Source organism: Chelonoidis abingdonii, chromosome 20, assembly GCF_003597395.2.
Source record: "Chelonoidis abingdonii isolate Lonesome George chromosome 20, CheloAbing_2.0, whole genome shotgun sequence".
Classification (NCBI taxonomy): domain Eukaryota; kingdom Metazoa; phylum Chordata; order Testudines; family Testudinidae; genus Chelonoidis; species Chelonoidis abingdonii.
In genome coordinates this window covers 21,517,103-21,538,325 of record NC_133788.1, presented here as the reverse complement: position 1 = coordinate 21,538,325, position 21,223 = coordinate 21,517,103, and the positions used below count along the sequence as shown (strand labels likewise).

The 21,223-nt window shown below is 37.7% G+C and overlaps 1 protein-coding gene across 17 annotated transcripts in view; it reads right to left on the bottom strand.

Annotated features, from left to right (window-relative positions):
• Positions 1-21,223, bottom strand: part of NCOR1 (nuclear receptor corepressor 1) — a 115,472-nt gene that overhangs the window by 29,265 nt on the left and 64,984 nt on the right. For 11 of the 17 annotated variants that reach the window (XM_032784296.2, XM_075074007.1, XM_075074003.1 and 8 more), the window contains 8 exons: positions 18,872-19,002; positions 17,803-18,005; positions 12,501-12,563; positions 11,194-11,333; positions 10,222-10,348; positions 6,993-7,548; positions 3,281-3,410; positions 2,756-2,951 (listed from right to left, as the gene is read on the bottom strand). In XM_032784296.2, the coding sequence (XP_032640187.1) occupies positions 2,756-2,951; positions 3,281-3,410; positions 6,993-7,548; positions 10,222-10,348; positions 11,194-11,333; positions 12,501-12,563; positions 17,803-18,005; positions 18,872-19,002 (1,546 nt within the window). Of the gene's footprint in view, positions 1-2,747; positions 2,952-3,280; positions 3,411-6,992; positions 7,549-10,221; positions 10,349-11,193; positions 11,334-12,500; positions 12,564-17,802; positions 18,006-18,871; positions 19,003-21,223 lie in introns of those variants that run through there. The other 6 variants (XM_032784302.2, XM_075074002.1, XM_032784348.2 and 3 more) reach the window with 2 other exon arrangements.

Here is a 21,223-nt window from a genome sequence, read left to right as displayed (position 1 = left end):
TTAACCTCATCAGTTAAACAGTACTAATCATGCCGCAAAAAAAATAATTAATGTCTCTACCATTGTACATCACAGATAAGTGCACTGTAGATTCTCAATAAGTTTGTGCTATTACATGACCTTTTACTTATGCATCCTGTGTAAATATCCTAAAACCTATACTATAAAGTTTAAAATAGAATCTATGAGTTGTCTCCAAGGCACTGAATATAGTGGAGAAATCCCAGTTGCAGAATAGACTTCAAGGAACAGAAGCTCTTAAAGAGTTGTAGATATCCCAAACTATTCTAATGTTCAGAATTTAAATACTAAATTCTTTAGGACTCAAGTACATTTTATCAAATTCTTCCCATTTTTTTGCTGGCACCCACAGAAATCTTGAATTTTGCTGGCAGAGAACTTCATCCTCAAACTTTCCAACACTTCATAATAAACTACGGACAATGCCAACTTTTATTCAAAGAAATGGTATTTTGGCTAGCTAGAATTTTGCAACGGTAACCATAAGTTCCTCCACCTATTCTAAAGGAACCTCCTCCAAAAACAGTTCTCTACGAGCTCTCTCCTCACTATTGTGATTGGAAGAGAACAGGTACACCACTGTTCAAAACACCTGCCATTCTCAAACATACCAATGATTCTTTTTGCTTTGGCAAAAATTAATGGAGGTTTTCAATAAAATGTAATTTAAAACTGCAGTTTATGCTGAAAACAAAACTGTCTTCCAAAAATCAAAATGTTTAAGATGTTTCATGTTATTAGTGCTGGTTACGTCACTGTAAGAGGAGTCAGACGTTACACAACATTTGTTCTTAAAAAGTAGAAGGAGGATGTACATTTCAAGGTATTCTAAATCAGTGGCTCTCAACCTTTTCAGAGTACTGTACACTTGCAGGAGTCTGATTTGTTCTGCATACCCCCAAGTTTCACCTCATTTAAAAACTACTTGCTTACAAAATCAGACATAAAAATACAAGAAAGCATCACAGAACACTGTTTCTGAAAAAAAATTGCTTACATTCTCATTTTTACCATATAATTATAAAATAGATCAATTGGAATATAAATATTGTACTTACATTTCAGTGTATGGTATATAGAGCAGTATAAACAAGTCAATGTGTGTATGAAATTTTAATTTGCACTTTGCTAATGCTTTTCATTTAGCTGTTGTAAAACTAGGCAAATATCTAGATGAGTTGATGTACCCCTGTCATAAGTAGATAGGTAAGGGTCAATTTTCTTTTGCCTGTAAAGGGTGAACAAAGGGAACCAAACACCTGACCAGAGGACCAATCAGAGAACTGGATTTTTTAAAAGTCAGGGGCGGGAATTGTGTACTCTAGGTCTTTTGTTTTTCCCAGCTATGGAGGAAACATCTTTTCTGCTAACTCCTATTTCTTTCTAATATTTTCCTACAAAGTGTGAGTACAAAGGCCACAAGGCAAATAGGCTGTTATATGCTTTGTGTTGTATTTACAGGTGTGTTGATTTGCTGGACTGGTTTAAAGGGGGCTATCTTTTAAATCAGACTGTTTATTCATATTTTCTTATAAGCAAGAGCCTGTATTGATCTCTTAATGCAGTATTATTGTTTTGTATTTTCTTTCTTTTTATATAAAGTTCTTTTTTAAAACCTGGCTGAGGTTTTTGGGGTTTCTCCGGTGAGGCTACAGGAAGGGGGGGTGGAAAATCTCTTTATATTAGCTTTACTAGATTTGAATGCATCGCCTCAGGGGGAGGGTGATTTCCCTCTTTGTTTTGCCTTCAAGGAGTTAAGTACTGCATCGCCCAGGCTCACCCAGGGAAAAGGGAGGGGGAAGCGGGGGAGCAGATAACGAGGAGACAAGGGGGAAGAGCTTGTTTTCCCGTTGAGATAGGGAGACCCAGGGGTTCTGGGTCTTGGGGGTCCCCCAGGGAAAGGTTGGGGTGACTCGGGGTAACTAGGAACCCTAAATAGTCCTAGTTGGTGGCAGCGAGATAAAATCCAAGCTGGGTATAAGCTTGGGGGAGATTCACAGTAAACACTCAGATGTTGAACTCTAAGTCCAGATTTGAGACAGATGTTTACCACAACCCCCAACATGACCTTTAGGTATCCCAGGGGTACACGTACCCCTGGTTGAGAACCACTGTCCTAAATAATAGTTCTCCGTTTATTAACATTCTGAAGACCTCTTTGTTCAAGAACTCAGTGGAGCTGAAAAGCGTCTATCTTTCTTCAGCAGAAATTGGGGTACAATAAGAGATGTTACCTCACTCACCTTGTGTCTCTTTTGTTCTCAATAGGTTAACTCAAGAAGTTTGATTTAAGGATTCAAGTTGGTCCACCCAATGATGTACAACATTGGAAGAGATTTTATCATTGACTCTCAAAACATTTGGGGTCCAGACAACAGCACCTATAGCATCACTGCATCCACCACATTAATTCTAGACTAGTTTATTGCCTTGCCACAGTACAAGGTTCTTGGTACACCCTTTCCTAACGAAAGAAGGGCGCACAGTAGGATGTATTTTTCTCTTCACACAACTACATGTAAGGCACTATAGGGCAGTTTGTAATTTGCTTGCTAGTTATGGTACGAAATCTATTCCATGAAATTGGTGATCAACATACACAGAGACAAAACATTAGCAAAGGATCTAGTAAATTCCAGTAACTGATTCTTGCAGTTTATAATCCAGAAGTTGACCCATGGTTCAATATCTCGAGTTGCTTAGTTCTTGAGTTTTCAAAAGAAGTGTCACCTACCTTCCCACTCAACATTAGGGCTCTTGGAGGTGCCACATGGGCTTGCAGAACTTCTATACTCCATATCTATATGCTCCTGCCTCTGGCGCTGCTCCTCCAGCAATGCTGACTCATGCATAGCTTTAATATGCCGCTGATAGAGAGCATAACCACTAATGGGTGTTCCAATAGATACATTACATGGGCTACAAGAGACCTAAAAGGAAAGAAAATAAGTACACAACATCTGTATATTACATATTGAACATTTACCAAAGTAGTTCTCTTTTGCCGACAATAACTCATGTCTACTTGCTCCATGTTAAAGGATGTAATCTACTTCTATACACTTCAAAGGCAGCATCAGAACTTTTCTGGGTGTTTTTAAAGCTAACTGTTCTGCATTAATATTGTAATTTAAACTCAATCACAAATGTACTGTGATAAGACAAAGAAACAAGTTCTCACTATTTTTCATAACAAAATGTTACATAAAATGAATTATGGATACCGCAGATTCCCCTTCAAATGACATTAAGAACATACCATAGGTGGTATTACAGCAGCTCGATGGTGAAGTTGTTGCAAGTCCATCTGCCCTTGTTTTATTGTGGAGGATACTTGTATAGATCCAGTAGGGTTTAAAAGTGAAGGCTTTGAATCCATAGTGAAGATTCTGGAGGAGGAGAGAGCAGAAAATTAAAACTAGATAAAGTACAAGATCTTGATAGGATTAAACACAAAAGTACTCCCGTACTGAATTAAATAACTGAAAAGCAAAGAGCAAGTAAAAGCAAAAAGTTGCACGAATACCCACAAAACAAACCTGAGTGGAATACATGCTGCAGCCACTTGAAAAAGAACATAATCTTTTGTACATCAAAATAGCACACAGTACAATGCACACCAGAGACAAGAACAAGTGGATGGCAATATTTCAATAAGTCTGCTTATGTTCTAATTTTAAATTCCTTAATTCTGCAGCTGTAATAAGAATTTGGCTGTTAATTTCTTTAGTTGATGAGTGAAATAAAATGGTGACAGTTAAGACAGAAGTCGTGTTATATATTTTTTTCCTCTACATTATATTTTTCCAATTGTTTATCCAGGTTAGTTTTAAATATTTCCAGGGATAAAGCCTCCTTCACTTCAGAAGACTATGAACTCTTGCCCTACATTTTGAAATTCTGGGAACTTACAGGACTTTTCTGCTGAGAAATTAACAAAATGAAGAGAAAAATCCTATTTAACATGGTAGAGCTTCCACTATAAAATGCATCAAGAAATTATAAAATTTAGAGGTTTGATCATAACTGTAGCAGACTACCTACATTCTCAGAGGAATAAAAAACTTCTGATATATTCTTTGCTTAAATCTGAGAGGAAGATGTGGTTTATCATCACTTGTACACAACTAGTATGAACTACTGCCTAAGTGTAGGACGACTCCTGTGCAAGTTAAGATTACTTACAGTTTCACAGAATGTGGGAAGCAATAGAATTGCCCTATAAATTATGACAATAGCTACTGGAAATCCCATTTTGTAGATTCTTCTCAACTTTACCATGTTAGGAATTATGCTAATTAAAACCTGTCTAGTGCATCTGTAAAGCACTCTTCACCACAGTTTTTATACGATTCCTAGAGTTCAACAAATCTATTGTCACCATTTTACCTGGTAAGAGATCAAGTAGTCACTGTCACTCACAGTATGCCTGAGAGAGGTGGCAGGAGTCCAAGGAAATGCGTTAAAATGGTTTGAGTCTTTCTTGGGAGGGACACGCCAACAAACAGTGATTGGAAACTTCACCTTCACCACTAGATACCCTCAAATGTGGAGTCCCACAAAGATCATTTCTCTCTCCAGTCCCATTCAACACCTACATGCAACCACTACGTGAACTGGTCAGATGACATGTACTCAAATGCCTGCAATATGCAAATGACACACATCTTTACCTATCCTTCACAACATGAGACCACACTACTACCACCAAAACAGTCCCAGGCTTGGACAAGATCAGCTCACAGATGAGGCTGAACCTGAGCAAGACAGCGATGATGCTGGCAGGTAAAGGAAAGCAATTAAGGGTTTGCGGTCACAGTGCAGTTTCCTTTGGTTGAAAGTACATAACCACAATTGGTCAATTTGGTCCATAGTCCAGGCCTGAGTATGCTGATTCCTCGCTAACACTAAGCTTCCACATAGCAGCATCCATGAGTAATGTTTTCTATCATCTCCAGTTGGCTAGGAGACTCTGTCCCACCCTGGGCAAAGAAATGGGCTCAGTTATTCAAACCTTTACTACTTCTTCACTGGACTACAGTAATGCAATATACCTGGGCATGAAGACTGCAGCATTTAGGAAACTCCAACTAATACAGACCCCTGCAATGCATCTCCTCAGCAACACAGGTAACCTCAGGAACATCAGACATGCCCTACACTCCCTATGCTGGCTTCCCACAGAATTTTTTTAACCAAGTTCAAAGTCTCAGTCCTTATTTTCAAGGGATTCAGTGGCCTCAGCTCAGGACACCTAGAAGACTGTGGTCAATAACATCAATCCTCTGGCACCATAGATCTCTCCACAATAAAGCCTAAAGCTTGTCTGTGCAGAGACACAGTTTTCTTGATGACCAGTACAAGACTCTGGAACTAAGACCAATCACCATCTTCCGCTCCAAGTGCATGGTACATTTCCTAAAGAAGGCAGGATTAAATGTAATACACAGCAACAAGTATATTTAATAAAACCCTACAAAAACAAGACACTCCCTGAACACATTTCTCCCCCTGGGGAGAGGATATGAGAACAAACATGTGACAGATGTTGCATGTCACAGTTGCTTAATGCACTACTGGAATGTGCTCAGATACTCGAGCGATGAGTGTGGTATAGGAACTTATACACTTAGAAAGAAGAGGGGAAATTCTAGGTCTCTGCTTCTTCAGGTACAGTAACATACTAGCATAACTCAGAATAATCTCTTCTATGAATGAGGAATCATCACGACTTTCCACATAAAACAGATGAACTTTCCATTACATCACACTCTCAAACTAATTAAAGTTATAATAAAGGACATTCAAAATATATTTTTCTGGATTTGTGTCATTGTACATAATGCATTGTGTCAAAACCACTTTACAGTTTAACTAAAATGAGAATTCTCTCCAATTTTCTTAGAAAATAGCTGTGGGAAAGATTTTTCAAATTACCACTTTAGTTTTGGGGTAGATCATTGCCTGCCTTAACTGATTTTTGAACAACAATTATGTTGTGTGCCAGAAAATCTTGAAGCAACAATAGTTTCTCCCCAACCCTCAGAAGAGAAACACAGGATTACATATTATGGAGACTCTTGACAGGAGTATCTAGCCTTTTGTTATGCTTTGGAAAGTTTCTCTCATTGTTTTCAATAAGGTGCTATCCTTTCCAAAAAACTTCTTTACACGTACATGTAACCTACTCTCGGCACAGACTCCAGATGGCTTAATTTCCCTCCTCCTCCTTTAACTTTCCAGGCAGGAGTGTGGTTTTTGATGGCTGGCCATCCACCAGACTATCACAGAGAACTCAGACTATAATTTTCCTTGCTGAAGGCAAATATTTTGTCTGGGTTTTGGGCATACTGTTAGATCAACACTGTCCCTCACTGCTCTTAAGTATTAAGACTCTCCTTTCTGAAAGAGCACATACCTTTCTTTCTGAAAGTCCCTTTTCCCAGTAGGAGTGGATACTGCTTGTAGAACGAAGCAGCAGCATCACTCATGACACTTGTCCACATTCTGGAAAGCAGAATTCAGAACATGGTGCCAAATATTAAGCCATTTGAAAAATGGCTTAATGTTTCAACTACAAAATATTTTTATTGTACACACGTGCACGTGTGCATACACTAAAAATCTCAAAGTTCGAACCAGGGAGTTGACTGAGTGTTAGTGGTAAAATGAAGAACACACAAACATAGGAAAGTGTTCCATATTTTGCTTTAACAATGCGTCTTTCAGTTACATAAAAGGATTTTTAAGAAGAATGTTTTTCATGTGTGTATATATACAGAGAAAGAGCAGAGAGAGAGAGACCTAGTAGTTTAAATGTAACTGAATATCCTTTGTCACAGACATCCCAAGTAGGATTTGGGTTGTCTCTTCAGCAACAGAAATTGGTCCAATAAAAGATATTACCTCACCCATCTTCTCTAAGGTTAAATTAATGTCTGTCTTTCTCATAACTGAATAATTAAACTCACCTTTGTCTTTCAGGTTCCCCATCAACATCTTCATCAGCACTACAAGTAGCACTAGAATCATTGTCTGAATTGGGCTCTGGTCTTGCTGTACTACTCTGCTGTGACAGGCTAAAGTCCATTTCTTCAGGTTCTGACTTTTCCTTGGGTTTCTCCAAATCCCTCTCTTTGGTATCACTCTCTATTTTCACTTGAATATTCTCTGGTAACCTCATTTCAGAATCTATAGGTTCTGCTTTGGTATGCACTGGAAGGCTGAGCACAGGCTTAGCTTCAGCTGGGTGGCTTCTACTGTCCATCTCCATTGGCTCCTCTGCCTCATTACTTATTTCTTCCTTAACTTGGAGCTCAATATTCTGATTTTCAGCTGTTTGTGTACTTTGGGCTGCCAAGGAGGGGGATGTGCTAGGTACAGTTTTAATGGCAGATTCCTGTTCTGCTGTTGTCTCAGTGGTTATCCTAGAAGCAGAGCTTTCAGACATAGCGTCTTCACTGGGTTTGGAAGCTTCCACTGGTGAAGGAGATGGAGCACTCTCTGTATCTGAACTATTTTCAGCACCTGAAAGACATTCTTGCATAAGCTCTCAAAATATAATTAACAAGCTCTAACAGACAGCGAACAATTCCTCTCATTTTATAGCACCCACAAATATACTAGGTATCCCACAGTACAAATACGACTACAAGCCCCCGCCCCAAGAAATCATTTACCACTTAATTTCGCACCTAATGCAAGTGATGACTTTACATGGGTAGCTTTTTATCATCTGTGAGCAATCCAAGCAACTCATTTTCAAACATGAATTACACAGATTTATTGCATATTGTAGAAATCTCTTTCAAAACTTATTTTAGCTTTAGGTATTAGCCACAGGCTATACAGGCTAGAATTGGAATCCACCCACTGAAACACAGGATGCAACATGAGAAGTCTGCTATTGGCTTTCACACAGCAGAGTTGACAAATTTTCAGAAAACAATGCTGTGCACCACAGCTAGTGACAAACTAAGGCTTTCTATCTATAGCAAAAATTGTAACATAGTATTATTAACAACATTCTGTACCATTTTAAAATAAATGGTAACTTTTATTCATCTTTCATTCTAGTCATTGTCCCACAGAAATAACTTCAGTAAACTGGAACCTTAAGGCAAAATTGCCTAACAAAAATGTAATAAAGTTGAATATAAACTACAAATGCTAAGGGAGAACCATGGCTGCATAATATAGCACAACATTCTATCCAGAAGTCTTATTTTAATATATCAATACTCATTGCTTTAAAAAACATTTTTACAGGAAATATTTAGTTCAAATATAACATCCTCACAAGTTTTTGGTATTCTTAGAAAGAGCATCTACATGCCCTTCCCATTCAACTGATGTCTACTGCAAAGTAGATAGAACACTGTACAACCTACACATTAATTGAAAGGTTTAGGTTCTCTCAACTGTCATTTAACGTACGTAACCTTTTATAGACAAAGTACACGCCTGGTAAAATGACAGTGGTTCTGTTTAAACAGACCCACAAAGCAAAGGAACTTCACAGGTTTTAATGGACAAATTCACCAAAACATTTTTAATCTTCTATGTTAAAACACATAGATTTGATAAAATTTAAAGACTCATCGATTCTAACTTGTTAAAGCTTCTCCATGATTTTAAAAACCTCATTACTAATTATTGGCTTTTATAAAGATGGACAATTTTCTGAACAACATGCAGACATCAGCGTCATGAGACATTAAGTCAAATACTCTGATTCACAGTTTATGAATGTTACTGAATACAGTTCTATGTAAGGATGGTCAAAATACAGATTTGATGGTGAGTCTGCAATTATGAATAGTTGCAGCCAACATAAAAAGCTGGTAAGTATTTGCCTGCCTGAAACTTTTCAGAGGCTAGTTACTAGCTAAAGACTATAAATTAATGATTCACCATGGTTTATTTATTTATTTATTTATTAAACAAGGGCAGTTTTATGCTGCCATTTGCTGTCATACGATCAAGTTACAAACACTGGGTTAGACCAGTAGCCCATAGAGACCAATATCCTGTCTTCCAACAGTGGCCTGTATCAGATGTTTCAGAGGGAAGGAACAGAACACAGCAATGTATAGGGTGAACCATCTGCCTGTTGTTCAGTCCCAGCTCCTGGCAGTCAGAGGTTTAGGGACACCCAGAGCATGGTGTTTTCTCCCTGACTATCACAGCTAATAATCATTGACAGTCCTATCCTCCATGAACTTACCTATTTCTTTTTTGAATCAAGTTATCGTTTTGGTCTTCACAACATTTCCTGGCAATGAGTTCCATAGGTTGACTGTGTGTTGCGTGAAGAAGTACTTCCTTATGTTTGTGTTAAGCCTACTGCCTGTTAATTTCATTGGGTGACCCCCTAATTCTTGTATCATGTGAAGAGGTAAATAACACTTCCCTATTTATGTACCCCACATCATTCATGATTTTACAGACCTGTATTATATTGCCCCCTAGTCATCTCTTCTCTAGGCTGAACAGTCCCAGTCTTTTTTAATCTCTCCTCCTATGGGAGACGGTCCATACACCTGATCATTTTTGCTGCCCCTCTCTGTACTTTTCCAATTCTAATATATCTTGTTTGAGATGAGGCAGCCAAAACTGCATGCATGCAGTATTCAAGGAGTGGGCATACCATCGATTTATATACTCGCATTATGATATTTTCTGTTTTATACTCTATCCTCTTTCCTAATGATTCTTAATATTGTTAGCTCTTTTGACCGCCGCTGCACATTGAGCAGATGTTTTCAGAGAACTATCCACAATAACTCCAAGATCTCTTTCTTGAGTGGTGGTAGCTAATTTAGATCCAGTCATTTTGTATGTGTAGTTGGGGTTATGTTTTCCAACATGCATTATATCGCACATATCAGTACTGAATTTCAACTGCCATTTTGTTGTCCTTCACCCAGTTGTGTGAAATCCTTTTGTAACTCTTCACAGTCAGCTTTGGGCTTAAGTTTATTCAGACAGATATAGTAATCCCACCTGCTAAACTTCAACCCTACAGTAAGAGTCTGAAAACTCCACTGGACTATTTTAATGAAATAGAGTGCAACTTTTTGATCATTTTAAGTGACAACTTCTGCAGGTGGTCAAACATCACAGGTAACTAAAATGCTGGATCATTTTAGTGCTAGTAGAAGTTTCCTTCCAAACCAATTCTGACATTTCAGTAATTACCCTCACTGTCTTCTGGATTCTCTTCTTCATTGGATGCTTCAATATCTTCATCCTCCTGAGCAGAGACTGTTGACGCCACACTTTCACACTGTGATACATCCCGCTCCTCACGAGGCCTTCGTGAAGACTAAGGCAGAAAGAATTGAGATTTACTCCACCTTGAAAACCTCCATATATTAATTTTAAATGCATCCTCTCCCCACTTTATATCAGATTTAGAAGTTAAAGATCCCCTAATTAGCAATAGTGTTTCTTTCAGCACTGATTTACACCTTGTTTTAAGTCAGGCAGTACTGCAGGGGGCCAAAGAGGAATACAGTATTGCCAAATGCACAAAAGCTTTCAGATTCACGCAGAACCAGTAGTTATTTCACATGTTAACATACCTAGGTAACGCCAACCAGTGTCACTGTGCCATAATCCACTCATTTTCCAAGGCTGTAAGCATTGGCCTAACTCTGCTCCCACTTAAGTCAAACTACTCCTGCTGATATTGACTTAAGTTAGGCCAGCACTGTGCTTTTCAAAATCCCACCCTTGGTGTTTTACTTCAGCTTTATGTGCAGCAGCATTCAGTTACTGATGTTTCACTGGCCATCTGTACCTGTTTTGCACTGTTGGTGTTGTCTAAGAGCTACATGTTTCAATCCAAAGATGCTCTTGGTGGATTAAGCCCTCTATACAGGTAAGTTTGCAAAACACTTTGGAAATCCTCAGGAGAAAATGTATTATACCAAAAATGCAAAATCATATTACTACCTTTACATTTAAAGTGACCAATACCTCTACACTGTTTATCTACCCGGGCAATGAAAAGCAGCACCAAGTGCTAGAAGGTTTCTGTTGCAGAGCAAACACAGATGAAATGAAACAAAATGGGAGGCTGAAGTTTCTATTGTGAGCCTCAATGCCTAATGTTAGACCAAACCAAATTCTCTCCAAAGATGGTTTAATCCAGCATGATTTACTCACTTTCTGTTTGTGCTGTTGAAGGAGGTTGTCCAGATTATGTCTCCTTTTATAGTTGAAGTAGAAGTTTTTACACTGAGCTTCACTTTTAGTTCCAACCATTTTGGCTATTGCTGCCCAGTTGCGACCATGTTCCACTAACCCTGTTTAAACAAAATGCACGCTTAATATTTACCATGATAAATAAACAGGCTAACCAGAAATCAAGTAAACCACACTTAAATTCCACTTTAAAAACACAAACACAGATGCAAGAAAATGGGGTAAATCACACTGTCCTTAAAATGACTCCTGTTGCAATAACGAACGAAAAGCCCTGCACTTCATAAAGCATAGCAGGATGCCTCTGAAGCGATCCCATTCTAAAGTTTTGCCAATATCTGAAAGAGAACCAGTAAGCACATTCCCTCCCATGCGCTTATTAGCTAGGTTTTTAGACTTACTACAGAAAAAGTAAATTAAAAATATATTTAGCAAGAATTAACTAGTGCTGTTAGAAAGCTGTCAGCACAGTTGCCTCCCCAGATGACAATGCTCAAACACAGGGGTTCTCAACCTGGAGGTCGGGACTCTTCAGGGGGTTGCAAGGTTACTGCATGGGGGGGTCACAAGCTGTCAGCCTCCACACCAAACCCTGCTTTTCCTCCAGCATTTATAATGGTGTTATAAATTAAAAACACATTTTTATATATTTAAAGGGGGGGGGAATTGCACTCAGAGGTTTGCTTTGTGAAAGGGGTCACCAGTACAAATGTTTGAGAACCACTGCTCAAAATAGCTGTTGTGATGACAAATCCCCAGTAGCAGCACCAATACAATAACATGAATGGTGCAGCTTAAAGACTTTATTTTTGGTAAGTAGTAATCAATTGGTACATTAAAATTTGCCAAACTCCTTGCCAAGTTACAATGTAAATTCACATTTCAGATAGAAGAATCCATCTAAGGGAAAGGGTATTTATGTGACTTATAAGAGGGTGTTACCTAGAGCAAATTTCAGAATCAAATTTTCATTCACATCAGTTTCATAATTATAGAGAGACTGTTTTGTAAAACCATTTTCTGTCGGACTGTTGATGGCCATAGCTGTAAACTGAAACCAAATAGCTTTTCCAACAGATTAGGAAAGCCAACAAAAACATCTAAATCTGCATGTTTGGAAGATTGGTTTGCTTAGTGTGGATATCTGCTTCTAAGAAAAAGCTCCTTTCAAACATAGAACGAAAGAGTCCCCCACCTCACTCATTCAAATTAGCACCGCAGAGACTAATTAATAACCAGAAGTGAAACCAAAGCTTTAGAAGGATTACCTTTTTTAGCAATTTCCATTTCTTCCTCTGTCCAGCGGGAGGTCTCCACAGGCTCTACAGAAGCTGAAATAGCAAACGGTGAGACTCATTAGACAGAGAAAAGACCAGGATATGCCCTTTCAGCACCAATCTATTAATATGTTTACATTAAGGTCTGTCCAAGCTATTTGGGAAAGCCGCCTGGGACTGTGGAGGCAGGCAGTTTCTATTACACCGAACTAGGGGTGGGAAAGGAGTCTTCATGCTCTTATCAGAGCAAGATGTTAAAGACTGGCTTGTCTATAAACCCATGTGATGTCCAAAATGTTTATTCTCAGAAAGGAAAATTCCTATGTAACATGGAAGATGATAGAATTTGGCATATCTTGTTTTGCGTTAACATACATGAATGTTACCGGCTTTGTAAACAGCTGCTCAAGTATAGCATGCTCTGGTATCGTGTGTGCTGACTTGCTTCCCAGTTTTCCTAAAAATAATGTAATCCATTTCCTCCTAAATTCAAGTCCAATACCGCATTAGGGAAGACACAGTTCTTACAGTGCAGTTCACACAAATATTGCCAGTCAGCTTGCCTAACAGACTAAAATACTTCTTATCTCTCATTAACAGGCAACAAAGCTTTGAGCTTTGATTTAAAAATACTCAATAAATCAGGCCCCACGGATGTCAAGAGGAAGAGAGTTCCAAAGGCACGATTCACATCTGATACAACACCCCTCTGACACAGTTCAGGGTTAAACAACAACCTCCCCCCACACAAATTCTGATTTTCTGGGTATCTAAATATACAAGTCTTCATAAACAGTTTCTACCGTACTGAAGCAATTTCAAAATTTAACCAATGCAGAACCCACATAAAAAAATAGCTCGTGAGATATGGTTTCTTTCAAGAATAATCTCTCAGGCTGCATGTTGCTACAACCATCCATGAATTCTCAGATGCCATCAACTTCTCTTGTCAGGTAAAGCACAAAGACAATAATCCAATGCAAAGACAAATAATAGAGGAAGTTTATATACAAAATTATAATCTCTGCACTGAAATTATGATGCTATATTGAACAACCAGAAAAAGTGAAATTTTTAAAAATCTAATTAAACTCAGATTAATTCTACTGACAGCAGCATCTGAGCCATTTTTAAATTAAGTTTACTATAAATGTGAACTTGAGGCTTGTTTTTACTGCAAAGTATTCTGGACAATAAATATTCTAAGAAGCCAGGCTATTTCTAAAAGGTTCATCCATATTCACCCACTAAAACAGTCAACGTTTTTGTTGCAATAAATAACTCTGTTCTGCCTGATTGTACAAAAAGCCAGTCCCCTGACAGGACTTGGGATAAAATAATAGTATCTAAAGTCTTGATTCTTAGGGAGTATTTTGATAGCATATTTTAATCTGAAGATTTTCATGGAAAGTAGGAACCTGTTTGTCCTCATACATCTGTAAATGCTGGAGTATTTCACTTCCCATGCCACACATCATAGAATCACTATAATACGTTTATGTAATATTCTCTTCAAAATTACTTCAAACACTGAGCAGTGCTCCCAAAATCCAAATGATGTAAACAAATAAAATTCTCATCTCCATTTTACAGATGGAGAAACAGATGTTAAATGACATGACCCAAGCCACAACGCAAGTCAGTGCCATGCTAGAACCACCATTAGAAGTTGGGAGTTTCTGATTCCCAGTCCTGTCCTCAAGCCCCTAGGTTAACATTGTTTCTCCACACTCTTGAACTATAAATTATCCAGCTACACAAAAGGCCATGTTGTAGGGAGGTCTCTCAGGAAACTGTCACCTATTAAAGTATCCAGACACAATCTGTGAAATAGCCTTGAAGGCTGAACTAGTGTTCCTGTGAAATACATGGTACCCAATATATCACTGAAAACTCAGAACCCACACAATTATTTGCTAATGCTTAAAGTTATAAATTAAAACAAAATCATTAGAAAATATTCCAAATTCCAATTTCTGCCAAGTGTCATATTAATGTTATGCTCCGAGAAAAACCAAGTATGGTCTTGGCACAAGTAGGGTACCAAAAGTCTCAGTCACAGTCAAAGATAAAAGAAATGCAAATAATCATATTTTTTTTAAAGCAAGTCATTAATGTAAAGCACTGAGCTCATATATAGCCCTTATCTGTATAGCTCAAAGTTTTGTTTTTTCGGTTTTTATTCTTATCAAGGAGAACGTAACCAGACCCATTTAATACATGGGAGAAACAGAAGCATATGAAGGTGAAGCTACTAGTCCAGAATTATACAGCAGGTCAGTAGAAGAACCAGATATAGAACACACTTCTCCTGACCCCCAGGCACTAGAGCACACGGCTTGCCTTAAAAGACTACAGAGAGTTGAAAGACAGAAATATAAAGAAATGGAAATATAACTGGCACTTCTATACCATCTTACATTTTCAAAGTGCTGTAACAAATGCTAACTAGTCCTTAAATCACCCCTGCAAGATGGTTAGTCCCATTTTACAAGTAAGGAAATAAGACAGCAAGATTTAAGTGATTTGTCTAAGGCTGTACACTGACAGTAGCAGAGCTGAAATTAACTCAAGAGGTTCTGGCTGTCATCTCAGTCATTTCACTAGACCCTGCTACCTCACTGCTTTCGCAAAATACAAAATCCCACCCTCTGGAAAGCCCTCAGAGTCTAAAGGTCTGAAAGCAAAAATTTTCAGCACCACTATTTTATTTTAGTGCCACGTATGTATGATACCCTAAAGTCATGCTTGCCACTAATATTTTATAGATGTATATATAGATTTTATAGATGTATACAGAATATTTAAAAACATAGTATGCAAAGTCTCTTCCTTAAGGACTCTTCTACAGTCAGTAGTGAAGGAGTTTTGTGGTAGAACTATACATATTGTAAGGCAAATAACACGTTATAGTTCTTTCTGCAATAAAAAAATAGAACTATTCACAGCATCCATATGCTTTGTTCTTCTAATCATAATTTGCACACTTAAGTCATTAGAAAAAGGCACTGGGCTTTAGGACCACCATGAGCCTCACCTCTACTACTGATTTGCTGTGTGACCTGGGGTAAGTGACAAGAGTTCTGTGCCTCTTTTCCATGTCAAAGCCATTTTTTTAAAGTGCACTGAGATTCAGAGATAAAAGATGCTAATTAAGTCTTACATCTATTGTAATATACTCCACACAACTGATTTGTGGAAAGAGGACAAGTTTAGTGAGAGCACCTGGGCATTTCTCTTAAAAGGAAATTTTGTACTTATCACACTCTTATTCTGCACATTATATTCTGCAACACTTCAGGCAGCAAGGATTTATATATAAAATATTGTGAAGGCTCTGAAGGGATTTTGTAGAGCCTATCTCAGACTTCTGTTATATACCTATTTGCATGCTATAACAGACACTATTGAACACAAACCAAATAGAGAGAATGAAAGGGGGTGCAAAACACTACAGCATACTGTGGAAAAAACAGGGAAACTAAGAATAAAAAAAACAGCCCCAAATGCTCTAAAGTATTCAAGGGGTTTTTCTGTGGAGGGAATTATTCCACTGACTCCTCTGAAAGAGAATGGAATAGTTAATTACTTAGCATGCTGAAGCCTCTTCTCCTACACTCATTTCCTGTATATTAATCTCCTACACTCATCTGGGCAACCAATCATAAGCAAAGAAAAATGAATGAAAGTTTAAAAAAAAAATTTATGCTAATAAAAAAAAATGCAATCAACAATTCAGAGGGAAAAATATTCTCCGCCCACTTTATTTCACTGGACTTGGTGTCACTCAGGTTTAATATTGTTCTGAATAATGTTCAGCCACTGCAGACAGCTCAGCCTCTTCACAGACTAGAACCCCTCTTTCCCCAAATTTATCCTTGTTTATCTGCCATTGTGCATAATATAGAAAGCATTAGCAGGAAACAGGAAAACAAAGGTAGATAACATGAATAGGGCAGAAAGTATTCAATCCATTCAAAAACTTCCAACGTGGAGTACAGTGGCACCTTAAAGACTAATACATTTATTTGGGCATAAGCTTTCATGGGTGCATCTGACGTGCATCTGAAGAAGTAGGTTTTTTACCCATGAAAGCTTATGCCCAAATAAATCTGTTAGTCTTTAAGGTGCCACCGGACTCCTCATTGTTTTTATGGATACAGACTATCACGGCTATCCCCTCTTTCAATGTGAGCTTTCATAAAACTGCAAAAAAAAAGTTAAAAAGATTATACGAAGATGTTTATTGTCCTAGTTTAAGAACATGGAAACAAAAGGAGGTCATACTTGGTGAGATAAATCCACGAGCCAATCTTTGATGTTTACAATTTAATGAGCACTCACTTTCTTCTTTTACAGTGCTCTTTCAGGAGGGTCAGATTCCATGAGCAATAACCAGGGAAAGATTTGCTAAAAACTCTAATAGCACAAACCAGTATAATGCTGGTGTACCCAACAGCAGGCAGTTTGCAATGATGGGGGAAAAATCTTATGCTACTGTGGATAGTTATTCATACTTTGAATAACATCTGCAAGCTAGAGCCAAACTCAGCTTGACCTCTGGGTAGAAAAAGCTCAAGTAATAGAATAGTGCCATTTGCTGACAGCTGTCACCTTATTTTAATATTATTTTTAAAATCCTCTCATTGTTAATTTTTCTGTATTTCTAATGCATAAGCCAGCATGGCTTGGTTTTGTTTACTTCCTTGTTTCTGCATCATCATCAGATTATGGCAGCAGGAATGTGCACTCCTCTAGGAACTCAGCCAGCTACAAGAGTCTGTACATGGTCTACTGGTATGTGCCACCAAAATAATATTTTACAGAAAATTCCTTAGCTACATAATGGAGTAAGAAACAAGCCAACGAGAGATCCATTCCAGATAATAAATATTGAAGTAAATCAAATTCTGGGCCTAAATTGCTTGTTAGTAACCATCTAGGGCTAGGTCCTGCAAATGGATCCATGTTAATATAGATCCATTTGCAGGATCTAGCACTAACCCTGAAAACTTAGAGAAAAATAGTCTTTGTACAGTAAGAATTATTGATAATCTCTTATACAGTTTTAACATCTGATCTGATTTTATTTAACATCTGCTCATATCAATACATATTTTTTGAAGTTTGATAAACTTCTTGATGGTCTTGTTTGTCAATAAATGACTAGAATTGGGAAAAAAAGCACTGTATCCAAAATGGAAAATGTGTTGTATGCACAAAGAATGATCTCATTGATAAAGCGCCTTTCTGTCAGATGGATCCCAATGTGCTTTACATTAATACTACTCACAGGGCTCTGGAGGTGGAGGAAGAGGCGGTGGTGGCTCTTCGGTAGCAGCAGCAGCATTTGCTGCTGCAGCTTCATTTGTCATAGATCTGGTGATCCTGCCCTTACGACGACCTTGACTGTTGGCAGTTTTTCGTCCCCTAGGAGTAGCCTGCTCCGTTTCCTCTGCTGCAATTTCTGTTTTATCCTTCTCTTTGGTGTTTTCTCTGGAGTGGAGACAAAAAAGTTAAAAGAAAAGTTTCAACATGGATATTAATAAAGAGTATACTTCATAGGCAGGTATTGGTGAAACTGAATCATAGATATAAGAACCAAGTGTAAGCTCGCTTTTCAGTACTGATGGAAAGAATACTTGTTTGTAAAGCAATTTAACAGTAAAATAGGCTCCTCATTTCCCACTCCACTCCCAAAATCAGAATTTATTTAAAAACAAATGGAGCTACACTCCATTATTAACTAAAAATCAAAGGGAAAAAAAAATCTAACATTTCCTTACTGATGGTACCAGGTATGTCCTTATTGGTTTTAATAGAATGTTCATTTTCATATAGAAAGATAAGCACCAGTAGTGTTAGTGGGCCACTTCACCTTGAATGGTCCCTTGAAATGCATTAACTATTTATGCTAAACAAGCTGTTCCACCTTGTACCTGTGATACTCTGAGTACATTTCCTAGACCTAAAGAAGAGCTCTGTGTAAAGACATTGTTTCTCTAATATACTGTAACCTACACAGCTACAACACCACCACATACACCAGCAGCAAACATTTAAACAGAAACAAAAAACTTCAGAAGGGCAAGAAAAATTCCATCCAAACTTTAGGGATTTTCCATTAATCTTACTGGTCCAAAGAGTCTGAGAGAAACAGATATGCCATAGAACAATTCTTTCTGCAAATCAGCAATAATTCAACTCTAAATAAGGAAATTCTGTAGTGAAATTAACTACCAGGTTTATTGCTTCCATTTAATACCAATTCCCTAAATAAATAGTAACAAAAAACTAGCAAAGAGCAACTGTATTAGGAAAAAAGTCAAACAAAACAGTTCATTCCCATCACATATACTCACTTAGATTCTTCCTTCTCATCCTTTTCCTCTTCATCTTTCTTTTCTTCCTCTTTTTTCTCTGTTTTTTCTGCTTTCTCCTCTTCTACTTTTTCTTCTACCTTTTCTTCTTGTGAAGGACGTGCAATTTGCTGCTGAAACGAACCATTGACACACTAAAACTATATAAACACTTAACTGTGTAAAGGAGATGCATTTTTGTCGTAATAGCATTAACACCATCCATATTATTGAAAGAAGTTACTAAGATTTTACATTAGAATCACCACAATTTACACATCAGTTTAGAAGTTGGGCTTGGATTACAGGGGTTTTACAACAATAGGGACATCTGCAAATTAAAAACATAAGGAAATGGTTTGGCAGACCAGTTGGCATGGAACAATCTGCCTGTAGCCTTGAAGTCTGTTTCAACCATCACATTTCGAATGTTTCCTTCAGTCCCTCTCAATAAGTAAATTATTTTCTCTTAAATGTCTGATTTTCAGTCGTCTTTATTTGGGAACTTATTGCATTTTATTTTGTAGATTCCATGGGTGTACTGTCTTCCTCAATAGAATAAGTACAGTGATAGTGAAGAGACAGTACACAAGATATTCTTTGTGCTGTCTTCACAAACAAGTCTATACACACTATCACATATAACATAATATAATATGGAAGAGTTTTATGTTAAAAACACCGCTATGGGTCCCCAATGCACGAAGCCTGAAAATTAACAGCTGTAACTAACAACTGTTAAAATAGTATTCAGGAGACGTCTAATCAAAAGTCTTGAAAAATATATTTCAAGAGTAGCAATGTTCACTTGCTTTATTTTAAAATAGTAATATATGATAGTTTACAACTTGGAAACAGAAGATCTACCACCATGAATATTATGTACAGTCCTAACCCTCCTAAGGGTAGTCAGCAGTATCAAGCACTACATTAGGAATTTCTATTTCACTAGATCAGGGGTCAGCAACCTTTCAGAAGTGGTGTGCCAAGTCTTCATTTATTCACTCCTATTTTTGAGGTTTCGAGTGCCAGTAATTCATTTTAACGTTTTTAGAAGGTCTCTAAGTCTATAATATATAACTAAACTATTGTTGTATGTAAAGTAAATAAGGTTTTAAAAATGTTTAAGAAGCTTCATTTAAAATTAAATTAAAATGCAGAGTCCCCAGACCGGTGGCCAGGACCCGGGCAGTGAGAGTGCCACTGAAAAAATCAGCTTGCGTGCCACCTTTGGCACATGTGCCATAGGTTGCCTACCCCTGCACTAGATTACTTTAAGCAGTTGGGGAGGAAAGGTATAGTTTAGAAGTGTAAAGTTCTTTACTATATTTCTCAATGACAACAAAAGATATAGTTTTACAATCATGTGAGTGTTGACAAAGAAAAATAGTTTGCAAATATCAGAGTAATTACAAACAGGCTCCCTTCCCCTGCATTTATGCAGTCCTAATTAAACTGGCAGTTCTAGCCTTAACTTTGTCTTGAAGCGTGGACAAGTATCTGCTTCCGCCAAGGTAGTATGATGCCATTAGCTTCAACCACCAGTAATACATCTGATATAAGCTAGCATCCTGTTTGTTGCCCTTTTCCTTCAGCCACACATGCAAGAATCTGTTGTGTACTAATTCTTAAATATAGCTATAGTCGACATTTACTGAGCAGAGAAGACACAATACCGTTTCAATACTCTCATGGGGTTACTGCCCCTAAAACACTTCACAGAAACGAAACTGTACTTGCTTCTTACTGGCTCAAATCGTATCTACAACTCAAACCCACCTGAATCACTTTTACTGTTCTTCATTTACATGACACCAATGCCAGTTATTTTGATGTAATGTAAGATATCTACATTCACATTTTACAAGTTTACCTTTGATATCCATGTCCAAATCCCTGTAACCAGCATGGTAGTAGCAAGTGCTGAAATCTATTCACATTTATTATAAGTCAGCACGGGTCCCAATTTGGACTGATGGATTATTCCACTGGTAGCCTGATAGAAGTGAAGATATTTAAAAACACTTTCATTTTTTCCCTATTGTTTTCAAACATACTATTTTAATGTCTTTATTATATCTCCTATAGCGATTGCCATTGTTAACTGTAAACCTATGAATCTAGAACTGAAAATGGTGGGACGAATTTGTGCCACCATCCCCACACCTCTTCCCCCCCACAACAAAACCATTCAACTTCCCTGCCTGGCTTAGTTATTAGGAATAATCTAAGATTTGCCAACTCAAATCTCTCATGCTGTTTCCAGATGGGCTGAAGAATGTATAAGATGTGTTCACAGGGAAACATTTTATACAAAATTAAAAGAGATGGACCCTAAAAGGTGGCTGTAAAAAT